General features: G+C 56.8%; 1 protein-coding gene across 1 annotated transcript; it reads right to left on the bottom strand.

Moving 5' to 3' along the window:
- Nucleotides 1–4,369: 4,369 nt before the first annotated feature.
- Nucleotides 4,370–19,143, bottom strand: PRDM12 (PR/SET domain 12). The gene is made up of 5 exons (XM_033859290.2): nucleotides 18,921–19,143; nucleotides 16,957–17,147; nucleotides 15,305–15,460; nucleotides 7,445–7,556; nucleotides 4,370–6,035 (listed from the first exon to the last, which is right to left on the bottom strand). The coding sequence occupies exons 1-5, from the start codon at nucleotides 19,141–19,143 to the stop codon at nucleotides 5,626–5,628; spliced, it is 1,092 nt and encodes a 363-aa protein (XP_033715181.1). The 3' UTR covers nucleotides 4,370–5,625.
- Between the last annotated feature and the right edge of the window lie 1,567 nt (nucleotides 19,144–20,710).

Genomic DNA, 20,710 nt, shown 5'->3' with positions numbered 1-20,710 from the left:
GCTCAGATATCACCTCCTCAGAGAGGCCTTCCCTGACTACCGTATCTGGAATAATCCTCAGTCCCTCTTTTACCACTTGATCCTGTTTTATTTCTTGTCACTGAATTTTCTTATTTTTTTGTTTGTTTGTTTATTGCAGTCTTCCTCCACTAGAATGGGAATACTCTGAGAATAGGGCCGTTATCTATTTTGTTCATCTGGTACCTAGAGGGCAACCGTAAAACATTTGTCGAAAAAATGACATATATTTACTCACCATGTATCTTCCCCACAGGGTATAAGCCCCGCAAATGCCCAGACTTTTTGTTCACTGTCCAGTCCCTAGCACTGTCTGGGTACAGAGTAGGCTCTTTTATTAACCATATCTTCGATGGTAGTCTGATGTTTGGACATTTTGGGGCTTCCCAGAGCCTGGAAGGACTGCCCCTTCCAGGGTTAGCTGATCCCTAGAAATGGTAAACAACTGGCCCGGGAGTGTGCCTTTTGAATGCAAACCAATCAGTCCAGAGCCCATGCCCTCCACCACCTCTTTTACGGGGCTCTCAGACTCTGGACCCCTATGCGCCTGCCCTAACCCCCCCAGGGCCCTGTACCAGACAACTAGGGACAGGCCCTGTGCCTCAGAGCCTACTGAGATTATTCAAACCAGCCAATCCTAAACCTGCTTCCCCTGCTTCCCCTGGTCCTTCCTTTTGGAAACCCCAGAAAAGGCTCTTTCCCACATTTTCTCCTCATTCCCGCTGCCTTCTGATCGGCCCCCCGTGTGCTTCCCCATGGGCTCTGCGTGGTGCGCCGTGCCTCCTGTTTCTAGGCAATCTTAAGTATGCTGAACTTCTCCCTTCAGGACAGTCATTTCCATGTTTGCATGTCTTACCATACTTGATTAAAACACATCCCGGGCACCCTTAGAACAGCACTAAATAAATGTTTGTGGAACGAATGAATAAACTTATTCGGCAAGCATTTCTGGAGCATTTCCTGCCCCAGGCATCAAGGTGCTCGGTCAGGAGCTCAGGTTTGGGGGGTGGGGGGCGGGGAGGACAGAAAGGCCTCCTGACAGCAGCGGCAGATGAGTGAGCCTTGAAGGAAAGGAACTACTGACACTGGGGAGCGGGTTGAGAGGGACAGATGAACTTCAAGTGAAAGTAAACAACAAGGAAATCTTGAAAAGTGTGAAAGCAGGCAGCAGGAACGCTCTGGCCCTGAGCTCTTGCCCGATCCTGATCTACCCACTGGCTTCACCTTGTGTTCCATGAAATGGTAAAAGTAACTGCAGAAGTTTTCTCTTTTTTTTTTTGCCCGTGCCACGTGGCTTGTGGGATCTTAGTTCCCCGACCAGAGATCGAACCCATGCCCCTGGCTGTGGAAGCATGGAGTCCTAACCACTGGACCGCCAGGGAAGTCCCTTTTTTTTTTTCTTCAGAAAATTTCTATTCAGAGATGTGCACAAAGATTTCTGCCCAAGGACCCTCATCAGAGTATTACCTTCTCCTGAAAACATAGAAATAGCCTTGATATCTGCGGCAGTTTTTATACATGGCCACAGAATTTTTGCTGAGTCTTCAATTAAGAAGTGCAGTCAGAGCCTCCTCGTCTTGCATCTGGGCAGGCTTGTGACTGCTTCGATAGCTGGCGCGTGTCAGAAGTGCCTCTACGGGACTCCGAGGACTGGTCAGAATAGACCACGCAGCTTCCACCTGGTTCTCCTGCAAACACCTGCCCCTGAAGCCCTGAGACAACATGCGCGAAGTCTGGCTTCCCTGAGGCAGCCATGTTGTAGGAAGCAGTCAGGATGGGTGCTAACCAGCTGCCAGCCATAACCTTTCCCACCCCTCGCGGCCACACATCCCAGCAGACCAGATCCAAGGTGGGAAGGAAGCTGAAAGCTTCGGATATCTGTTCTTCCGCTTCAAGAGATCTGAGGATAATGGCTATAGGAAAGGTCAGGAGAAGAGGAGAGGGCCTTAGATGCCCTCTGGGGGATGTCCAGTGAGGTAGGCGATAGAAGCAGCTACAACCCTTCTTACCCACCAAAGGCATCCATATGCTAACAACAGCTCCCATTTATTGAGCACTTACTACGTGCCAGATACCGAGCCATGTACTTTATTCATTAATTTATATTATCCCACCTAATCCTCCCAGTATCCTGAGGAGTTAAGTATCACCCCATTTTTCATTTGAGGAACTTGAGACACAGAGCCATTAATTGACTTGCCCAAGGTCACACAGCTAGTGAATGGCCGAGCAGGGTTTCAAACACAGACCAGTGGCCTCTATCTAGAATCCTCTACACCTGGAGGTCCTGAACCATGCAATAAAAAAGGCATCTTGATTGAAAAGGAAGAAATAAAACTGCCTTTATTCACAGACAACATGATCATGTACATAGAAGTCCTAAGGAATCTACCCCAAAAACCTACGAGAATGAATAAGTGAGTTTTGCAAGGTTGAAATATACAAGGACAATTTACAGTGCTGGTCTACACTGCATCCCCATGGGATACGCAGCAAGCCCTTCTGGGCGCATCTGCAGGCTGACTGGGCGGTGGTGTGGCCTGCTGGTCATGAGCATCGCTTCTAAGGTCAGTTGCCATGGTGAAAACTGCTCTGCCACTCATTGGCTGAGTGACACGGGCAAATGACTTCCTCTCTGCCACAGTTTTCTTATACTTCAAATGGACTTTAATAGAGCATGGGGGAGAAACAAGAAAAAAGAGTACCAAGCTCATGGGTTCACGGGGAGGATTCCTGGAAAGCACGCATGTAAATCTCTAAACCCCAAAATGACTGTGGCTGTGTTTGCATGCCTTTGTGGGGAGGAGGGGGCGTGCACTCTTGGGAAAGGGGCCCGAAGCCTCCTCTGGGAATGGGAGCAAGGTAGATTAGGCTTTGAGTACCAGGCCTCCCACCAGCGTGCAATTCTTCAGAATGATGATTCCTATCTGCTCATCCTAGCATCTCCAGCGCCAGCACACTTCTGGAGGAGAAACAGGTCAGCAGCCGGCAGAGCACATGCACTTTCGTCTGCAATTACAGCCTTCTGCCACCAGGTGGGTTCTGGAGCCCGCCCTGTGAACTGTAGCTGAAACTTCACAGAATTACCTACAGAGAGCGATTTAGATTTTTGATCAAGGGCCCCACTGACTTCTCTGAAGTCTGACACCTGCACTGCAGTGAGAGAAGGGTAAGGCCAGGGGCCGCCAGGGGCCACCAGAGGCATCTGAAGCCTCATGGTGAAGAATCAAAGGAGAGGCAAGATTTGTAATGGGAGGAGGGGTAGTACCACGGGTGACATCCCCCACTAGCCCAAGGAGGAAACCCCAGACCCTAGATGGGATCTACCAGTGAACACATCAAGTGTACATCTCTGCCTGTGCCCCCCTCTGCCAGGGTGCAAGACCAGTCCCCCAAAGTATGCGGTCTTTGGGAATACCTGAAGCTCCAAATGGGAATGGTCTGTGTGTACAAGTGTGAATTCCAGTGTCTTCAGGTGTGTGTGTGTGTGTGTGTGTGTACAGCTAGATGAGGGTGCACAGAGAGGTGTGCCTGAGGGATGTCAGTGGGTTGGAAGGGTGACAGCCTCACAGCCTTACATGCTGGAGCACAGGTGAGAACTCACACTTCCCAGTTTGTACACCTCCTCCTGGTCAGGAGGTCCTGGAGAGGAGAGCCAGGGCCTGGCCCTACATTGATGGCCTCCTTGCTCTTTGGTCTTCCTCAAGGAGGGACCGGAAATGGGTGCCCAGAGCATTTGGAAATTCTAGGCTTTGGGAGTGCACTTGGCGCCCATCGTGGTCCACCCACACTGGCTGCTTGGATTCCTCAAGTTGTCCATGAAAATGAAAAAAAAAAAAAGTAAGTAAAGATTTGGGGCAGTAACAAAGCAAGACACTGATATTTGAGAGTCAGCTGGAAACCACGAGGAATCTGCCAGCCCTTTGGGGGATTTCTGATTGCTCTGTGCTGTGGTCATCTCTCTGGGAGCTGACACCCAGCTGTGCCAAGGGTGACTTTCAAAACCAGTAAGTGGGGCTTCCCTGGTGGCGCAGTGGTTGAGAGTCCGCCTGCTGATGCAGGGGACACGGGTTCGTGCCCCGGTCCGGGAAGATCCCATATGCCGCGGAGCGGCCGGGCCCGTGAGCCATGGCCGCTGAGCCTGCACATCTGGATCCTGTGCTCCGCAACGGGAGAGGCCACAGCAGGGAGAGGCCCGCGTACCGCAAATAAACAAACAAACAAAAAAACAGTAAGTGGAACAACTCTTCCTGCCCCCTCTCCAACTTCTAGACATTTTTCCTTTTCCATATTTCCTTTTCATGCAGACAAAAGCGTCAGTCCATTCAGATGCTAAGCGATAAATGTTCCAAGTAATTTTTATTTTAGATACAAGAGAGGTACAAATGTATTTACAGTTGTACATATACAGTCAAATAATATATATCACAGTTTCGTAAATATCATTTTAGATAAATATTTACAAAGTTAAAGTGACCATTTTCTGGAAGTAGAACACAAGTTTTTGAAAATTCTATACATTTTGTACTTTTCATTAATATTATAATAGTTTATTTTACAAAACGCCCTACAGGAATTCTAGTAAATGACTGCAAGGTGGGAAAGGCGACACCAGAGGGCGCCCACGGCCGGAGCTTGGGGAAACTTGGGACAGGACAAGGGCGGAACCTCCCGGGATCCCGCACAGCTCGGAGATGCTTTCCGGGCTGAGAAGCCAGTCTTGGCCTCCTCGGGTCGGAGAGTGGCGAGCAGGGGCAGGAAACTTCCTCTTTCCAAGCTTGATGTCAGAGCTGAAGGGGAGGAGGCATTGGTCCAACTCTCTCATTTTACAGACGGGGAAATGGTAAACGGAGGCCCAAAGAAGGGCTAGGCCTTTCCCGGGGTCCCCGTAGTGGATTTCCGTTTTGCCTTCATTCTCAGCCTACCTGGCACATTTGTGCCTCGTCCATCCCCAAGGAGCCGACTTTCGGGGGAAGGTGGCCCGAAGGAGAGAAGGGCCCGCTTGGCAGGGAAGGGCAGGTCTCTCCGGCCTCTTCTGGCTGCCCCTGAACCCCTTCAGTCCCCAGATCTCAAGGTCGCGTCCTTGAGTTCTGACATTGCAAGATACCAGTCTCAGAGGCGGGAGGAGGAGACAGATGCGCGTAGTGCCCGGGCCCGCTGCCCACACTGGGACAGGGAGCTCCATCCCAACACGCAGCTCTCTGTGGCGGTGGTGAGGGCCCCCTTTCCCCGCTGAGGGCCCTCGGAGACTTTCGGTCCCCTCTCCTGGCACCCACCAGGGGGCTATCAGCCTGGACAGCCGACTCCACAAGAGAAGGGAGACTCAGGGGTGAGGCCGAGCATGGGGATCCCCTGAAGAGGAGGCGGCCGAGCAGCTGCACCAGCTGCGCGGCCCGCGAAAAGGACGTCGCCTCTCAGTGTCCTCCTCTGCGAAACGGGGCGAAGAGTGTATGCCTGGGCGTCATTTCTGGGGCGCACCTACAGCGCCGGGTCCGGCGGCCGCGTGCCGCAGGGAGTGCGAGTCGCGAGGGAGAGCAGCCCCGCCGCGCGCCCCGGCGGGCTGGCCGGCGGAGGCGCGCGCGGGCGGGAGCGGGCGCGGCGCGGCGCTCACAGCACCATGGCCGGCAGGTGGTGCGCGGCGGCGGCGGCGGCGGCGGCGAGCGCGGGCGCGTGCGCGTGCGGCGCGGGCAGCGCGGGCGAGTGGGTCTGCAGCGCGGCGCTGGGCGGCCGGTGGCGCGCGCTCTTCTGGTGGGCGCGCAGCCCGGCCAGCTGCGAGTAGGCGCTCTGGCACACCTGGCACTTGTAGGGGCGTTCGCCCGTGTGCAGGCGCACGTGGTTGCGCAACGTGGACGACTGGCTGAAGCGGCGGTTGCAGAAGCGGCACACGAAGGGCTTGTCCAGCGTGTGGATGCGCATGTGCGAGCGCAGGTTGCTGCGCGAGTTGAAGCCGCGGTGGCAGATGACGCAGCGCATGCGGCCCGAGGTGCCAGCCGCCGGGTCCGCCGGGTGGAAGTCCTCTGGCCGCGCGGGCGGGGCCCGGGGGGGTCAGGCGGGGAGGGGGAGAGAGAGAGCAGCCTCGTTAGAACCCGCGCGGCCGCGGCCTGGTCTCCCCGTACCCCTCCCCCACGTGCGCCCCTCCCAGGGCCCAACCGCCTCCGATCGTTGGGTGGCCACTGCTCAGATTGCTGGCGCTGGCAGAGGGGTGGTAGGGGCAGCAAGAGACCTGGCCTGGGATCACATAGGAGCTGGACTCCAGACCATGCTGCGAGATCTCAGGGACTTAGTGACTTCGCTTCGGGAAACCTCAACCTTCTCATCCGTAAAATGGGAAGCTACTACGACCTCACGGGGCTATGCACGACTACACGAGATGATCACAAAAAACTGACGTCTTTGAAGATTACTCTGTATTGATCACTTTACCTGCCTGAGGCCGGATATGGGGAAGTACCAGGTTTATAGTAACCTTCCATCAATGGTAGTCACTGTTATAACTCCTCCTCTCCCCCCAAAACCTTTCATTTATTCATCCCACAAATATTTACTGAATGCCATCTATGTACCAGTGAACTGCACCTCACTTTTCTCATCCCTGAAATGGAAGTAATAATAGCATCACGCCCAAAAGGTTGCTGTAAGGATCAGAGAAATGGTTTGTGAAACATTAGCTGCAGAGCAAGCTCTGGATAAACAGTAGCTCCTGAGCCTCAGGTTCATCCTCTAAAAATAAGGATAACCAGATATCACAAGGGTTTTATGAGGACCCATGTGGGATGACACCTGTAGAAGGTTTAGCCCAATACTTGGCAGGAAATAGGTCTTGAGCAAATGGTCTCTACCGTGATACCAGCGCCCCACCCCACCCCGCTGCAGCACACACACAGGCACACTCCGCTCTGCCTTCATTCAACAGGTTTATACTGAGCACCTACTCTGGGCCAGGCTCAGCACCAGGGACAGGGCAGGGAAATGTGGACTGTGAAAGCTGGAAGGGAGCTTAGAGATCATCTCGCCCAACATCCTTCCTTTACAGGTGGGTAAACTGAGCCATTTCCTAAGATTGCACAGCAGAGCTGGGACTCAATCCAGTCTCCTACCGCCTGGCCCGTTGCTTCTCCACCACACGCTGCTGCTGCCTCCACCCAATCTGCCCCCAGACAGTCTGTCTTGTCCAAAATCAGAACTGTCTTCCATCTATGCCTGGACCATGGCAGCGGCTCCAGGGTCATTGGCCTCCTTGAACCAGTAAGTCCCATGTGCTTGATGCTGCTGGATGAGGAACCAGGGTCCCCAGAGGCCAGGAGCCTCCCTGCCAAACACACACACACACACACACACACACACACACACACACACACACACTCACTGTCTCTCTCTCTGGCTTCCGTGGCTCCCTTGTCATTGTGGCCTCATGGGGACTACCTACCATGCTTGTTCTTTTTCTGCTCCTCCCCCAGCCCGGGCACACCAGGGATCCCCAGGAAGGTGTTGTGTGAGTTTCCATACCACACCAGCAGCTCCTGGTCTGGAGGGATCATCTGTAGGGAAGGAGGCAAAAGGAGATCAGGAAGGCAGCAGCCCGGGGTGGGGGGTTCCCTCACAGCCAGGAGGGGCTGTCCTGGTGCCCACCTTGGAGATGTGGATACAGTCTCAGCCCCAAGAAAGGCACACTTGGGTCCCTTTCCTCCAAGCTATCCCCGGCAAGCTTCACAGACATGGAAGGCCTTGAGTTGCTCTGCCCCTCTGCCCCCCTCTGCCAGGACTTCTCACTGTCGCTGTCCTGGCTCTGCTGCTGGGACCAGAGCTGTCTCCTGGCCACACGGGAGCTCCCAAACTGACAGCAATGGAACAGAAACCTTGCCGCAAGCAGAAGTAAAGGAAGAAGGAAAGCTAGAAAACTTCTCATTTCTCTCCGAGGGGAAGCAGAGTCAGCCAGCCCTCAGGTCTGTGGGGCTGAGCCAGACGTTCCCAAGGAGAGTGGCCTGCGGGGCACCCTGTGGTTCTCGGTTACACCCTGCCTGATGATGTTCTGGAAATATCTCTTATCCAGAGCAACCACGAGGCAGCGCCACATCACGTACCCTTCTCTCCCCATCACAGGGCTCCGCCTGACTCCCTGTACGCAGCTAAAAAAGAAGCGTTCAGTTCAGTGAACACCTCCACCTCCGGAAATACTGGGGCACACAGCCTTAAACAAGATGCGTTTGCCATGTCCTAGGTCTACGGCAGAAAACTCCACAAATGGTGACAGGGCTCTGCTGCTCCCAGGGGAGGACTGCCCCAGGGACACGGTGCCCGCGGTCAGGAGACAGGGCTTTGCAGTGACAATCCAGGGAGGCAGTGGAAGGCCTGCTCCTGAGGTGAGGCTGACCCCGCCCCCTGGGACAGCCCAGGGGCCCGCCACACCTTTGGTGGAAGCCAGTTATTCCTCAAAGCAAAGAACCTTCAGGCTCCAGCCAGCTAGAGCAAATGAGAGAGGGGAAGGCCCATCGCCTCCCAAGGCCTGGACCCCGGAGGAGCTAGCTGTGGCACCCACCCTGGGGGTCACTCTCTGATCTGCCCAGAGAAAGGTGGATGCCGCCCCCCCGGGCAATGGCTGGATTGTCTTCCTGGCGGGTCTTCTTTTAGTTGAAGTACAAAAGGTCACACAGGACTCCATCTAGGGCTGTCTGAAATCACACCAGAATAGGGCCCTTCTCCTTGGCCTCCACGGTCACAGAGAAAGCCCCCGCCCCTTCCCTTTTGTTCTGGCCTGAAGACCCCCTATCTGCTCGCCACACCTTCCTTCCTCTGGTCAGAGCCAGGAAGAGCCTCAGAGCATCACAGCCAGCCAGCCCTGCTGGACCCTGAAAGGAGAGGGAAGCAGAGACAGGAGGGGGTGGGAGAAGGGAAGCTCCAGGGGGCCTAGGCAACGTCCATCCTCCTAAGACTCATCCAGGGGTCACTGTGCCCCTTCCCAACAGACCCTACAGCCCACGGGGTGTCACATCAAGCCTCAGGGACGGTGAGTGACGAAGAGCCGGGCAGAGGGTGCCACACCAGCTCGGACTGACGGGGTTAAATGTGGAAAAACCAAATGCAGCCCCGGAACCCAAGGAAAATAGGCCGTGCATCAGAGAAAGCAGGCAGGTTAGAATCTGGCCCCACAGCGAGAGTCCTCGAGGCCTCTCTGGTCATTCATAGTCACGGCCGCTGCAAAGGAGGGCAGCGGGGGTCAGAGCTGGAGGCCCTGCTGGAGAAAGGGTGGAGCTGAGTTTTGTGAACCCCTTAGAAAAGCGGGTGATGGAGCTAAAATATTCAAGCTAAATTCACCGTGAAGGAAGCTGCTGAGAGATGGTGCCGGTGGGCCCTCGGTCGCCAGGTCCCTGGGTGACCCTAGGCAAACACTCTGTCTCTCTAAGCTTGTCTCCTGAAGTGAAGGGGGTGGAGAGCATGATCCCTGAGGCTCCCCCAACTCTAGGACTCTGATTATGTCACCTCTGACATTGTCCCAACCCCTGGCTTCAATTCTCAGACGACACCAGATGTTTGTACATCACGGTTCTTCTAAAGCAACCGACCCCTCGTCCAACTGTCTGTACACTCCCCTTCCTTCCGGAGACCGTACTGCCGAGGTTCCTGGCTCAGGGCCTGGGCTCACACACGTCGGGGTCCGCTTGGGCTCCCCACCTGCTGAGCGTGTCACTTTGGGCAAGGTGCCTTCTGCCACTGGTCCTCAGTTTCCTCAACTGCAGAACAGGGACAGCCCCTTCTGTAGCCTCACAGGGCGCTTGTCCGGGCTCAACGGGGCCACGCACTTAAAGCTGTTTGTACTATTTTCCGAGAGCTCATCAACCATTCAGAGAAGCTGGCAGCCACCTCTGGGACATGGGGTCCTTCAGTGACCATCAAGAGCGCAGGCTGGGGACTTCCCTGGCGGTCCAGCGGTGAGGACCCAGCGCTTTCACTGCTGAGGGCCTGGGTGCAATCGCTGGTCGGGGAATTAAGATCCCACAAGCCGCGCGGCAAAAAAAGAAGGAATAAGCACAGGCTGGGCCCACATGCTCCCAGGACACCAGTGCCCCTCCGGTGCCACCTCTTCCCTGGCCCATCTGCCCGGGGGCGGGGAGCACAGTTGTGGGATGACAGGTTCAGCAAGTCGCCAGTGGGAGCTGCATCTCCAACCCCAGATGCAGTCTGGGAATCAAATATCTAAGTCAACACCGGCCTTTTCATTTGCATTGACTAACAATTATTATTACATATAAAACAGATATAACAGCAACAACAATCATGGTGGTGAATGAGAAGCCAAGAACGAACTCTGAATATTATTATTGAAAGTGGTGGTTGGGAATCATATTTTTAAAAGAAGAGCTTTAATACTGACTGCTTCCATATAGGCTGAGTCATGTATTTACTAACACATTTTTCAAATGTACTAAAAATTTTACTAGTGCATGTTTTTGTTGTTGTTGTTTGCAGTACGCGGGCCTCTTGTGGCCTCTCCCGTTGCAGAGCACAGGCTCCGGACGCGCAGGCTCAGCAGCCATGGCTCACGGGCCCAGCCGCTCCGCGGCACGTGGGATCTTCCCGGACCGGGGCACGAACCCGCGTCCCCTGCATCGGCAGGCGGACTCTCAACCACTGCGCCACCAGGGAAGCCCACTAGTGCATTTTAAAAATTAAAACAGTGATACAGACACAAAGCAGTATATAAGGAAAAGTAACTCTCTCTCCCACTCAGGGCACCCAGCCACTGTGGCCGGTTTTCTGCACATCTTTCCTCAGAAGCGTTTGTCGTTTTGAGACCAGTTTTTTTTTTAATGCTGATTTAAGGTGCATGAGGAACAGCATGACGGAGCGGAGTGACTTTCATTTTCTACAAGATGCATCTGATTTTTTAAGAATTAATGAGCACATATTACGTTTATACAAAAAAATATTTTTTAAAGAGAGAAAATCTATTAAAAAGAACCTACTAGAATTGAGAATGACACACATCCCCAGACAACAAGAAGCCTCCGGCTGTAAGGCAGCGCTGGGGAAGGCGGCCTCACCCGCACAGAGGCCGGGCACTAGAGTCTCTCTCTGCCCTTCAGAGCTCTGGGAAACCAGCAGCAGCTCCTGGCCTGGACCTCTGGCATCTGCGTGCTCCCAGACACCCCTCATGCAATGACCCCAGAGATGGAGACCAGGAGTGCCGGGGAGACCCACAGCCTCTTCCCTGAGATCTTAGTACCGTTGTCCAGAGGCTGCCAGGGTCCCATCAGCCAATCACCTAAGAGCAAAGAACGGCCACGGTCCCGTGCAGGCCTCCTCAGTAGCCCTGTTTCTTTATGGCCAACACTCTGGCCTGGCCCAGCCAGGGCTTTCCACGGGGGCTCGGAGAAGGAGAATCAGCTGCTCATCTACTTTTCTGGGGATCCGAGACTGGCTCAGGGTACACAATAAACACAGCAATTCCCAAAGAAATGAATCCTGTCCCATAAAATCCACATCATCAAGACACGGGGTGAGTATCAGCGCCTGACTCCTTGGTTGACAAATTATATAATCTCCCAACTGGCGCCTCTTCACCTTCCCTGTTGGCCCAGAAGTTCTGTCCTGACCCTTTTCTGAATTTTTATTATCAGTTGAAAACGTTTGGGGGTTTTCGTTTGTTTTCCTAATACAAATTCATGTCACAGTATTGAACGTGCTCCCAGGAGGCTCTGATGTCCTCCCCGTCCTCCCGGTGGTACAGAAGCCCTCGTCTAGAAGGACCTCAGTGTCATCTGGACGAATATCAATTTCCATTGTACCACAGATGTCCCAACACACCAATTAATAGAGTTCCAGCAAAGAGATATTGGTCAGGGAGGTCCCACGGCGTGGTGACCAAGGGCTCCACCGTGGGGTCCCACAGGTCTGGATTCAAATCACAGCTCAACAATCTCCCCAAATCTCCCTGAACCTTAGTTTCAACGTCATTAAAACAGGGATAGTGATAGCACCAGACTGAGTGGATTCGATTTTTTCAAAGTCGCTAAGACCCTTAGCACAGTGCTGGCACGTGGTAACTGCTCCGCAGACGGTAGCATCATTAATTATGCTTATTATTAAAAACCGAAGTGCCTAACTGCACCCATCGGTGAGTAAGATCAAAAGGAAAATGGTGCTTTGCCCTCACAGAGCTAAGAAAAAGAGAGATGGGGCTATGAGGCTCCAGGGGAAAAAAAAAAACCCAAAACAAACCTCAATTGCCTGAAATGAGAAGCAAAGCAGCTGAAAAACAAAGCCCACGCTTCAGGGCACAGCCATTTGCCAAAACCTCGGGAGGGGAAAAGCCTGGGAATTCTCTTCCCAGTTCCAAAATGCAAAATTTTCATAGTTTATTCCTAAATCGTTTTCTTGTGTTGAGTTTGGGGGTCAAAGTTCTTGCTTCCCTGGGGCAGCTGGTTTCTTTGCCGGTTTTGTTTTCTTGGGAGAAAAGGGTCCGTGTGTCCATTTTCAACCCAGCCCCCATCACCTGGAGAAAGACTTATTCATTCAACATTTAGTGCCCATTTGCTACGTGCTGGGCACTTTCTAGAAATGTCATTTTAGGCACCTGAGGTTGAAGATAGCGAGGGGAGAGCCTGGGATAACATGTTGGTAGATCTGCCTAGGAATTCTGCACAGACTGGCCAGCCTGGAGACCCATCACCCTCGTCTCCCTTTGGACGGCTGTTAATTTTGTATTTGTGGGAAATTTTAGAGCAGCCGTAGTACATTCTGCTTACTGAATGAAGATGTTTCTTCTCACTTTTTTTTGGCAAGTAATGGGTTACTGTTATGAAATATACACAGTGGTTCTGAGTGACGGAAAGATTAAGAAAACAGGTCATGGCACAGACCCTTCTTGGCTCACACACACGCACAGAACAAACAGCCCACGAATTCGAGAGGCGTCCGGGGAGTGGCCTGGAGCAGCAGAAATGTCTTCTGGACAAGCCCTGCTGCATGGTGCTCACACACACCTGGACACACAGCTGGTCCGGTAAGTGGCGTCTGACATTTTGACACATGGCTTTAAGAAAGTTGCCACCACAAAAAATGTACCTGACTTCACTTATTAAAAGTAAAGTGGGTGGTATTTTGCGTTTCCTTATTCGTCACTCCGGCACTCGGCTTGCTAACTCTGTGAAAGCATGAAGAGGCAAACCGGTGGTATCTACTTATCTTGATCATACACGGTAGACTTTCCCAATCCTCTTTTTTCAACTTAAATTCCTGATCAGATGTCGATGACTTTTAAAAAATCTTATAAACTTAGATTCCCCCATGGAGATGCACTTCAGCCACCTTGTCCTCCGACTCTGAATTTCTGCATAAACGTCTATTAATATTTCCTGACCCTGTTCAGCTCTCAGCCATGTGACCTGAACAGCAAGATGAGACTCAGGCCTCCGCATCTGACGCTGTGGGGAGTCCTTTTGCCAAAATCATACCAGCGTCCTTACCCTCTCTCCTGTGTGTAAGCACGTGTGTGTGTGAGCGTGCGTGTGTCTGCGTGGAGGGATGGAATGATTGGGTGTCCCCCATCTCATCTGTTTCAGGGGGGCCGGGAAGCAGTGTGCAGATGTGAGGACGTGTGTGAGGTGGAGCGGGTAAAGGGGGGCGCTCTCTGCCAGGGGTGAGGTTCAGCCACCCATGAGGCTGATCCCAGGATGTCTAAGGGGGGGCCCTCGCTCCCATAGGGTGGCAGCCCAGCCAACAGTCTCAGGAAACACCTCTGTCCTCAGCCTGGGCCACCGTCAGTCCTATCCTCGCACTGTCCCACCTCACCTGAACCCCAGTCCAAGAACGGCTCACCTTTCTTTTCTTTTCTTTTGTGCCGCACAGCTTTCGGGATCTTAGTTCCCTGACCAGGGATTGAACCCAGGCCCCAGCAGTGGAAGCACCGAGTCCTAACCACTGGACCGCCAGGGAAGTCCCAACCTTTCTTTACCCCTCTTGGGCTGGACCACACCAGGGCCCAGGCAAAGGCCATTCTGTTGTCACTCCTGGAAGATTCCCAGGGGCCTGGTTATTGAGGGACAACTGTCCAGTGCCCCTTGGGGCCTTAGAAAGACATGGGGCTCTGAGTTACAGGAAGAAAACGGACTAAAGGAAAGGAGAGTCATTCTCTGGCCTGGGGCGGGGGGCTCCTTCAGAACACCCCCAAACTCAGCCAAGCCTAGCCGCACCCCAAGGGGCACCATGCTTCTCCCTCCACAGAGGAGCAGAAGTGTGGGGTCCAGAGGACTACTGGGGGAAGAGCCCCACCACCCATGCAGAGCACTCGCCACCAACCTGCCACAGGGAAGCTGGGCCGCCTGCCCCGTCCTGGGCTGGATGCTGAGCAAATGTCCTGCCAAGAGACAACGTGCAGGGAGGGTCCTCACAGCATGGCTGCCTCGGCTACCGCCTCCCGGCTACCACCACTCGGCCTGCTCTGTGCTCTCATCATCTCCCCGAACACCGTGAGCCTGTCTGCCTCTGCCCAAGCGTTTCCCCACTGGGGACACCTCCTTTCCCCATCCCGCCTGAACCTCTCCCTGCCCTGGGCCTGGCCAGCTCCTCTGACAGCCCCTCCCACCCACCACAGGATATGCTATTTAATCTCTCCCTCTCTCTCTCGTCTGAGAAGCTTCGCCCAGCTCAGACATTAGTGTTAGCGTCCCTCACAAATGCTCAGACATTAGTGTTAGCGTCCCTCACAAACGCCCATGGAAGCCGCTGAGTCTGCCACTCGTCAAGTGAGACCCAGCACACTGGAGGTAATCACAGAACCCTCCCTTGTGGATTCAACACGTGAGGATTAGATACGGTAATGCGCATACAGTGTCTAGGAAAAGCCTGACAAGTGATCAGGATGCGATAGCTGAGGTTAGAGTCGCGCGTGGTCCACCCGTCACTGGTGGCGGGCAAGGCACAGCCAAAATGCTGCCGACACAACGCCCTCTCTCCCCCCCAGATGCTTTCCCTGGGCCGCCTTCTGGTGTCTTTCCCTCTGTATTTCTATGGCTTCTCAACCCCAGCACCCCCTCAGCAGTCATCCGGGGACCCCAGTGGAGGTGCACATGAGATTCACGATGGCATAAAGTGGAAAGTTCTGTCCTTTCTGATCTACGGCAGAAAGCTTGCCCTGGAGGTCGTGCTCCCAGAGACAGTGATGCATGGGCCTCAGTCCTCCAGCCTGGGCAGGGCCAGCTGGGCCAGCGCGTACGCCCCTCTCTCCACCTCAGTCCCCCGCCCCCGCCAGCTGCACGCGCCGCCCCCACATAGCAGCGCACACACTCACCTCAGCGGCTTTGTAGAAGATGCTGGTGCCGATCTGGACCACCTCCAGGTTCTGCTCTTGTTCGTTACGTGCGCACTTGATGTAGGTCATCCAGCTTCGGTGGTCCTCCTGGCTGGCGTCGATGAAGTAGCGCACCGTGCCATCCTCGTTGAACACCTGCGCGCAGGTGAATCGGGGGCCAGGTGAGGCGGGGCTGTGTCCTGTGTGCCGCCCGTGGCTAGGGCTATGGGCCCCAGGCTGGGCACATCCACACGCTCTCTCTCTCCATCCTCACAACAGCCCCAGGAAGTGGACGCAGCTATTAGTGTCTTGGTTTTCCAGCCCGTGAAAGGGAGGCTCGGAGCAGTACAGTGACTCGCCTGAGGCCAGCTGGCTAGAAGTGGCCAACAGGGAGTCAGTCTCCAGGGCCCCACAGGCTCCTGCTGCCACGTCCTCCCCATCCCCAGATGCAAAGCATCTCCAAGAGATCACTGAGCGCACAAAGTGACGTCCACTCCAGCTAGTTCTCCGGGGATGCAGAGGTGCTCCCCAAAGCCGCGGAGAGCACTGGCCGGGACCTCAGCGGGGGACACAGAAGAGCCTAGAAAGGGAAGGCTGGCTCACTGTGTCACCCTGGGCTGGCCCAGGCCCCCTTTGTGGGAGCTACCAATAGTACTCAGAAACCAAACTGGACCCCAACTTCCTAACCCAGCAACAACTGGAGATGGGAACCACGGCCCAGGCCTCCAGAGGTGGGAGGAGGTGAGGTTAGGGGAGGCCTCATGGCCCTCTGCTCTCTTCCTCTGATCCTGTGACCAGGTGCAGGATTTGGCCCATTCATCTCCTTAGTGGTCTGCCCGGTGGTGGGGAGCCATGGAGCAAGGAGGAGAAATGACATTAGGGAGAGGGTGCCTCAGCCTGGCCTCCTCAAGGTGAGACCCCCAAGAGGAGGAAGTGCTCTGGGAGGGGCTTTGTCCCAGGGTGGGCCGTCCCTGGCATCTGGCACCGTTGTGGGGGAGGAGGGTCAGAAGAGCCTGGATGGAAGGTCAGTTTCCTTCTGTAAAATGGGAATAATAACTCGTGGGGCTGCTGAGCACATCTGGTGGAATGCAGGCCCCGCGCTCAGAAAGCCATCGGTGCTCATTTCCAATGCCGTTATTCTGCTTGGCTTGGGAAGCCCGACTGCCAAGGAGCACAGGCTCCCTCCAGCCTTCCTTCCAGCCACCCTCACCCCAAGGCCAGGGCTGGCTTTGAGGGGCTTTCCTTGCTGCTTCTGGAGTGAGGGAAAGAATGCAGGTGGCTGGGCGGTGGCTCCCAGGAGTGGCTTGCCAGCTCTCCGTGGGACCCTGGGCAAAGGACATGGCCTCTCTGGGTCTCCATGCCCTCCTCTAAGAAGCGGACCTAACAACGGACGTGATCCCTAGGGCCGGCCAGAGGAGAGCGCCTTCGCCTCGCGATTTGGGGAGGAACCTCCAGGCATCAGGCGGTAGGATCCGGCCTCAGGGAGCGTCAAGGCCTGGCCCAAGGCGCCCGCAGCTTCCAGCGAGGGCGGAAGTAGCGGCCGGACGCCAGGGCCCCACCCGAAGCCCGCAGCACGCAGCCCCGCAGCCCCGCAGCCCCGCAGCCCCGCAGCCCGCAGCCCCGCAGCCCCGCAGCCCGCAGCCCGCGCGTACCTCCCACATGAGGTTGTTGTTCTTGCAGATGTCCACGTGCTCCGGGGCGATGACGCGGCCGGTGAAGGGGCCCATCTCTGTGCCCGCCTTGATCCACGTCTTGGAGAAGATGCCGAGGCCCTCGCCGGGGATGGAGCTCTGCGCGATGATCACCTCGGCCGGCAGCACCAGGCTGGACAGCTTCTGAACCTCTGTGGCCGCCGGGCATGGGGACTGGGTCAGAGCCTGAGGCAGGGGAGGCCCGGCTCTTCCCGGGGGGTGGAGGCTCAGCGACCCGAGTCTCCTCTGATTGCAACCCGGGGACCCTCCGAAAGCAAGAGGTGCTTTGGGACTCATTTCGAGGACAGCTTTTTGTTTGTTTGTTTGCATTTGCTTTTGTTTTTAGTCTCTCCACGAATTCTCAAAGCATCCACAACCTCCCCTGCCCTCCACCCCGGCAAAGTTTAAGAACTACTGAGCCGACCGCAGTGCGTGGCTTTACCAATGGGTAAACTGAGGCCCGCTCCCACGAGGGGGTGACGGCCCAGCCAAGACTCCTTCGCCCTGTCTGGTTCTGGGCCGATCGTGCGTCGCACGGCGCTCACTGCGCGTCGCGGCACCGAGCACAGGGCACTGTCGGAGGACCCAGGACGCGGCCAGGGCTTCTGACTCCTTTCGCGGTGCGGGGTGGGGCGGGCCTCGCGCCCGGGGCGGGCTGGCAGCGCCCGGAAGGGAAGTCTAGTTTCGAGGCGGCGGAAGCTCAAAAGAAACGCGGGCGACGGCGGGCCGTGTCTCGCGCTCTCTGGGTGACCCCGGGCGCGCCTGGGTCCCTCGCTGCCGTCAGGATCCGGGGTGCCAGGAAGGGCAGTGCCCGTATCGAGGCGAGCCGCGCAGTCGCCTCTCTGGGCGGACAAGAGCCGGGGCGGCCCGCAACCTCCGGGGGTCCCCCCGCCTGGTCGCGCAGCCGGAGTGGGAGCGGCGAGGCGCACAGGGGCGGCCTCCGTGTCTTACAAGGTCCCCCTCTAAGCTACCTGGGAAAATACCCGGCCAGCGGGCCAGCTGAAAGGGGGGGTTAAACGGTGTCCATTGCGGCGCGGCCGGCAATTTGTCACGCTGTTAAAGTGATCGCATTCATTCGGCTCCATTCGAAAGAAATTGCTAATTCTAAATTCATTAGCCCTGGAAGAATGCTGTAGCAGTAAATTGTAGCTCAATGCGGAGGGGACTTGTTTAAAAGGGGCCGAGGAATTCCCCTTACAAAAAGGGGGGATTAGATGGTTGACATAGCGTGAATGGAAGTGGAATTAGTCTGCACGGTAAATTAAGAGAGGAACAGAAATCGTAAAGGGGGAAAAGAGGGCGACGCGCAGAGATGCCAGCGCCGGGGAAAGATATTGTTTGCGGGTTGATGAATGAGGAGTAAGAACTTGAGACATCTTAAAGAAAAGAAACTTTTCTTACTCTCTCTTTCTCTCCGTCGCTCTCTCCGCGGCTTTCTCTCCCGTCCGCCCGCCCTCCGCCCCCTCCCCAGCCCCCGCTGCCTTTTAAAGTTCTTGGTTTAAGTGGGAACTTTCGCGGGTCAAGCCCAAGTTAACTAAATGAATTTAAAACCCCTTCTTTTTGAGTCAACTGCTATTACACGCCTAGTAAGGCTTTAAATGCCGGGAACCCGCCGGCTCTAAGGGGTGAGGGGCGGATGGGGAAGCGCGGGGGCGGCGCGCCCGGCCGCCTGGACGCCGAGATCTCTTCACCGTGCCGCGCGGGGTGGAGGTGCTCCCCGCCCCCGGCCCCTCCCCGCCCGGGCTTGGCTGCTCGCTCCCTGGTTCGGCTCGCGGGAAACTGAGTCACACGCAGCATCTGGAACGCCCAGATTGGCGCGAGCTGCTGCGACGCCCCGTGTCCCCGCCGCGTCCTGCGCGTGTGGGCCCGGGAATCAGGGGCCGCGGGGAGGAGGGGACGCGATCGGCCTCGACGGCGCGACTCACCGCCCGAGAAGGACTGCGCCAGGACCTCGGCGGTGAAGGCTGTCTTGGGGCTGGCGTGGTGGCTCTTGTCTTCGAAGAGCTGCTCGCCCAGCACGTTGCGCCAGCGGCCGTACAGGAAGCTGTGCAGGATGTCGGAGGTGATGACCTCTGCCAGCGCCAGCCCCGGCGCCTTCAGCCCTGTCTTGAGCACCAGGGCCTCAGCCGGGAGCACGGAGCCCATCATGGGCGGCCCGGGGCTCGCCGGCGCCGGGGACGGACGGCCGGACGGCCGGGCCGAGGCGGGTATGTGGTGGGCGAGTGGGGAGCACAGGGGCGAGAGAAGAGGGCTGTGATGGGGGAGGACGAGGACGCTGGAGGTAGTGGGAGGCGGGGGGCGGGGTGGCTGGGAGGAAAGTGAACGAGGGGGAGCGAGGCAGAAATGAAGAGAGAGATGGAGAAATCTGCGGAGATGGCAGAGGCGGCGCGGAGGGCTGGAGAGCCAGGGGTGGAGGCGGAGGCGGGTGCGAGGAGGGGGGCAGTGCGGGGTGGGTGGGAGGCGGGTGGCTTCAGAGAAACGGCGGCCAGGGGCTCTCGGCCGCGCGCTCGCCTCTCGCACACCCGGCCCGGACGGTCTTCCCCTTGGCAAAATCTCAGCGCCTTTATAGGAGCCGCAGTGACCCTCCTAATTGGTTATTAATGACCCCCTGACGTCGGAGGACAGACTTGTTGTACCCGGCCCGGCTCGAGGAGCCTCCGCCGCGAGAGCTCAAGGGGCGGGGGCGCTCGGGCCGCTCGGAACGCTCCCCACTGCGTCCTCCCGCCCCGCCCCGGCCCTTCCACCCCCCTCCTCTTCCTCCTCCTCTCCCCGTGGGAAGTGCCGGGCAGGGAGGGAGGCTCAGCCCGGGGCGAGGAGAGGAGGGGACCGAGCAGGGCAGGGGGAGCAGCGAGGATCGCTCGGACTCCGGGGACCAGACTAGGCCGGAGGGGACGCCTGGCCTCGGGCCCCGCGCTCAGCCGCTATCCTAGGCCGGCTCTGCGCTCAGCATCCCTGGCCGGCCGGGCCGGCATTCACCTCCCCTACGCTCCCTGGTCCGCCCGGCCCGCCGGGTCCCGCGCTCTCCCGGGCTCCACGCCCCAGACTGCGGTAGTCGCCCTGGAGCCAGCAGGCCCGGCGCAGGCCGCGCTGAACTCCTTCGCAGCAGGCGCTGCGGAGGCCTGCTCTTCGCTTCAAACGGGCCGCTGCAGCCGCCCTGCTCGCTGCCCGTGGCCGGCTGTCAAACTCCTCCCTGGGCGGACAGGGCTGCGGGGCGGGGCTGCCGTCGGGGCTGAGCCCGGCCTGAGACGGCTTCGTAGGCGACCGTCTCCCGGTCCTAGGGGGCTAGGTCGGGGTCGGGAAGGGCAGACCGAAATCCGAGATAGCCGCGGGTCGCTTGGAAAAGGCTTTCCTTACGGAGGCAGGGGGACCGAAAGGGGTCTCCGGACCGTCGTGAATGGGAGCAGCGGCTGTGCCCTGGAGCGAACGCCCTCCGAATCTGCAGGCAGCCCCGGACCAGGCCGCTGTGCGCCCTCGGCTTAAGGCTCGAGCCTCCAGGCTCGGAGGCTCCTTCGCTCAGCTGCGACCTAGGGAGGCCCGCTGCGCCCTGCACTCCTCCCTTCTTGCCTCCTAGCTCTCACCCTTTCTCTTCTGGCCTCCCTCTTCCTCTCTCCCTTCTTCCCTACTCGCTTCCGCACCCCACCCCACCTCAACCTCGTCCCACCGGTAGACTTTCTTCGTGGAGGTTCCGAGGTACCCAGAGTGCCAGCGCGGTCTT

Source organism: Tursiops truncatus, chromosome 6, assembly GCF_011762595.2.
Source record: "Tursiops truncatus isolate mTurTru1 chromosome 6, mTurTru1.mat.Y, whole genome shotgun sequence".
NCBI lineage: Eukaryota > Metazoa > Chordata > Mammalia > Artiodactyla > Delphinidae > Tursiops > Tursiops truncatus.
This window is presented reverse-complemented; position numbering and strand designations above follow the sequence as displayed.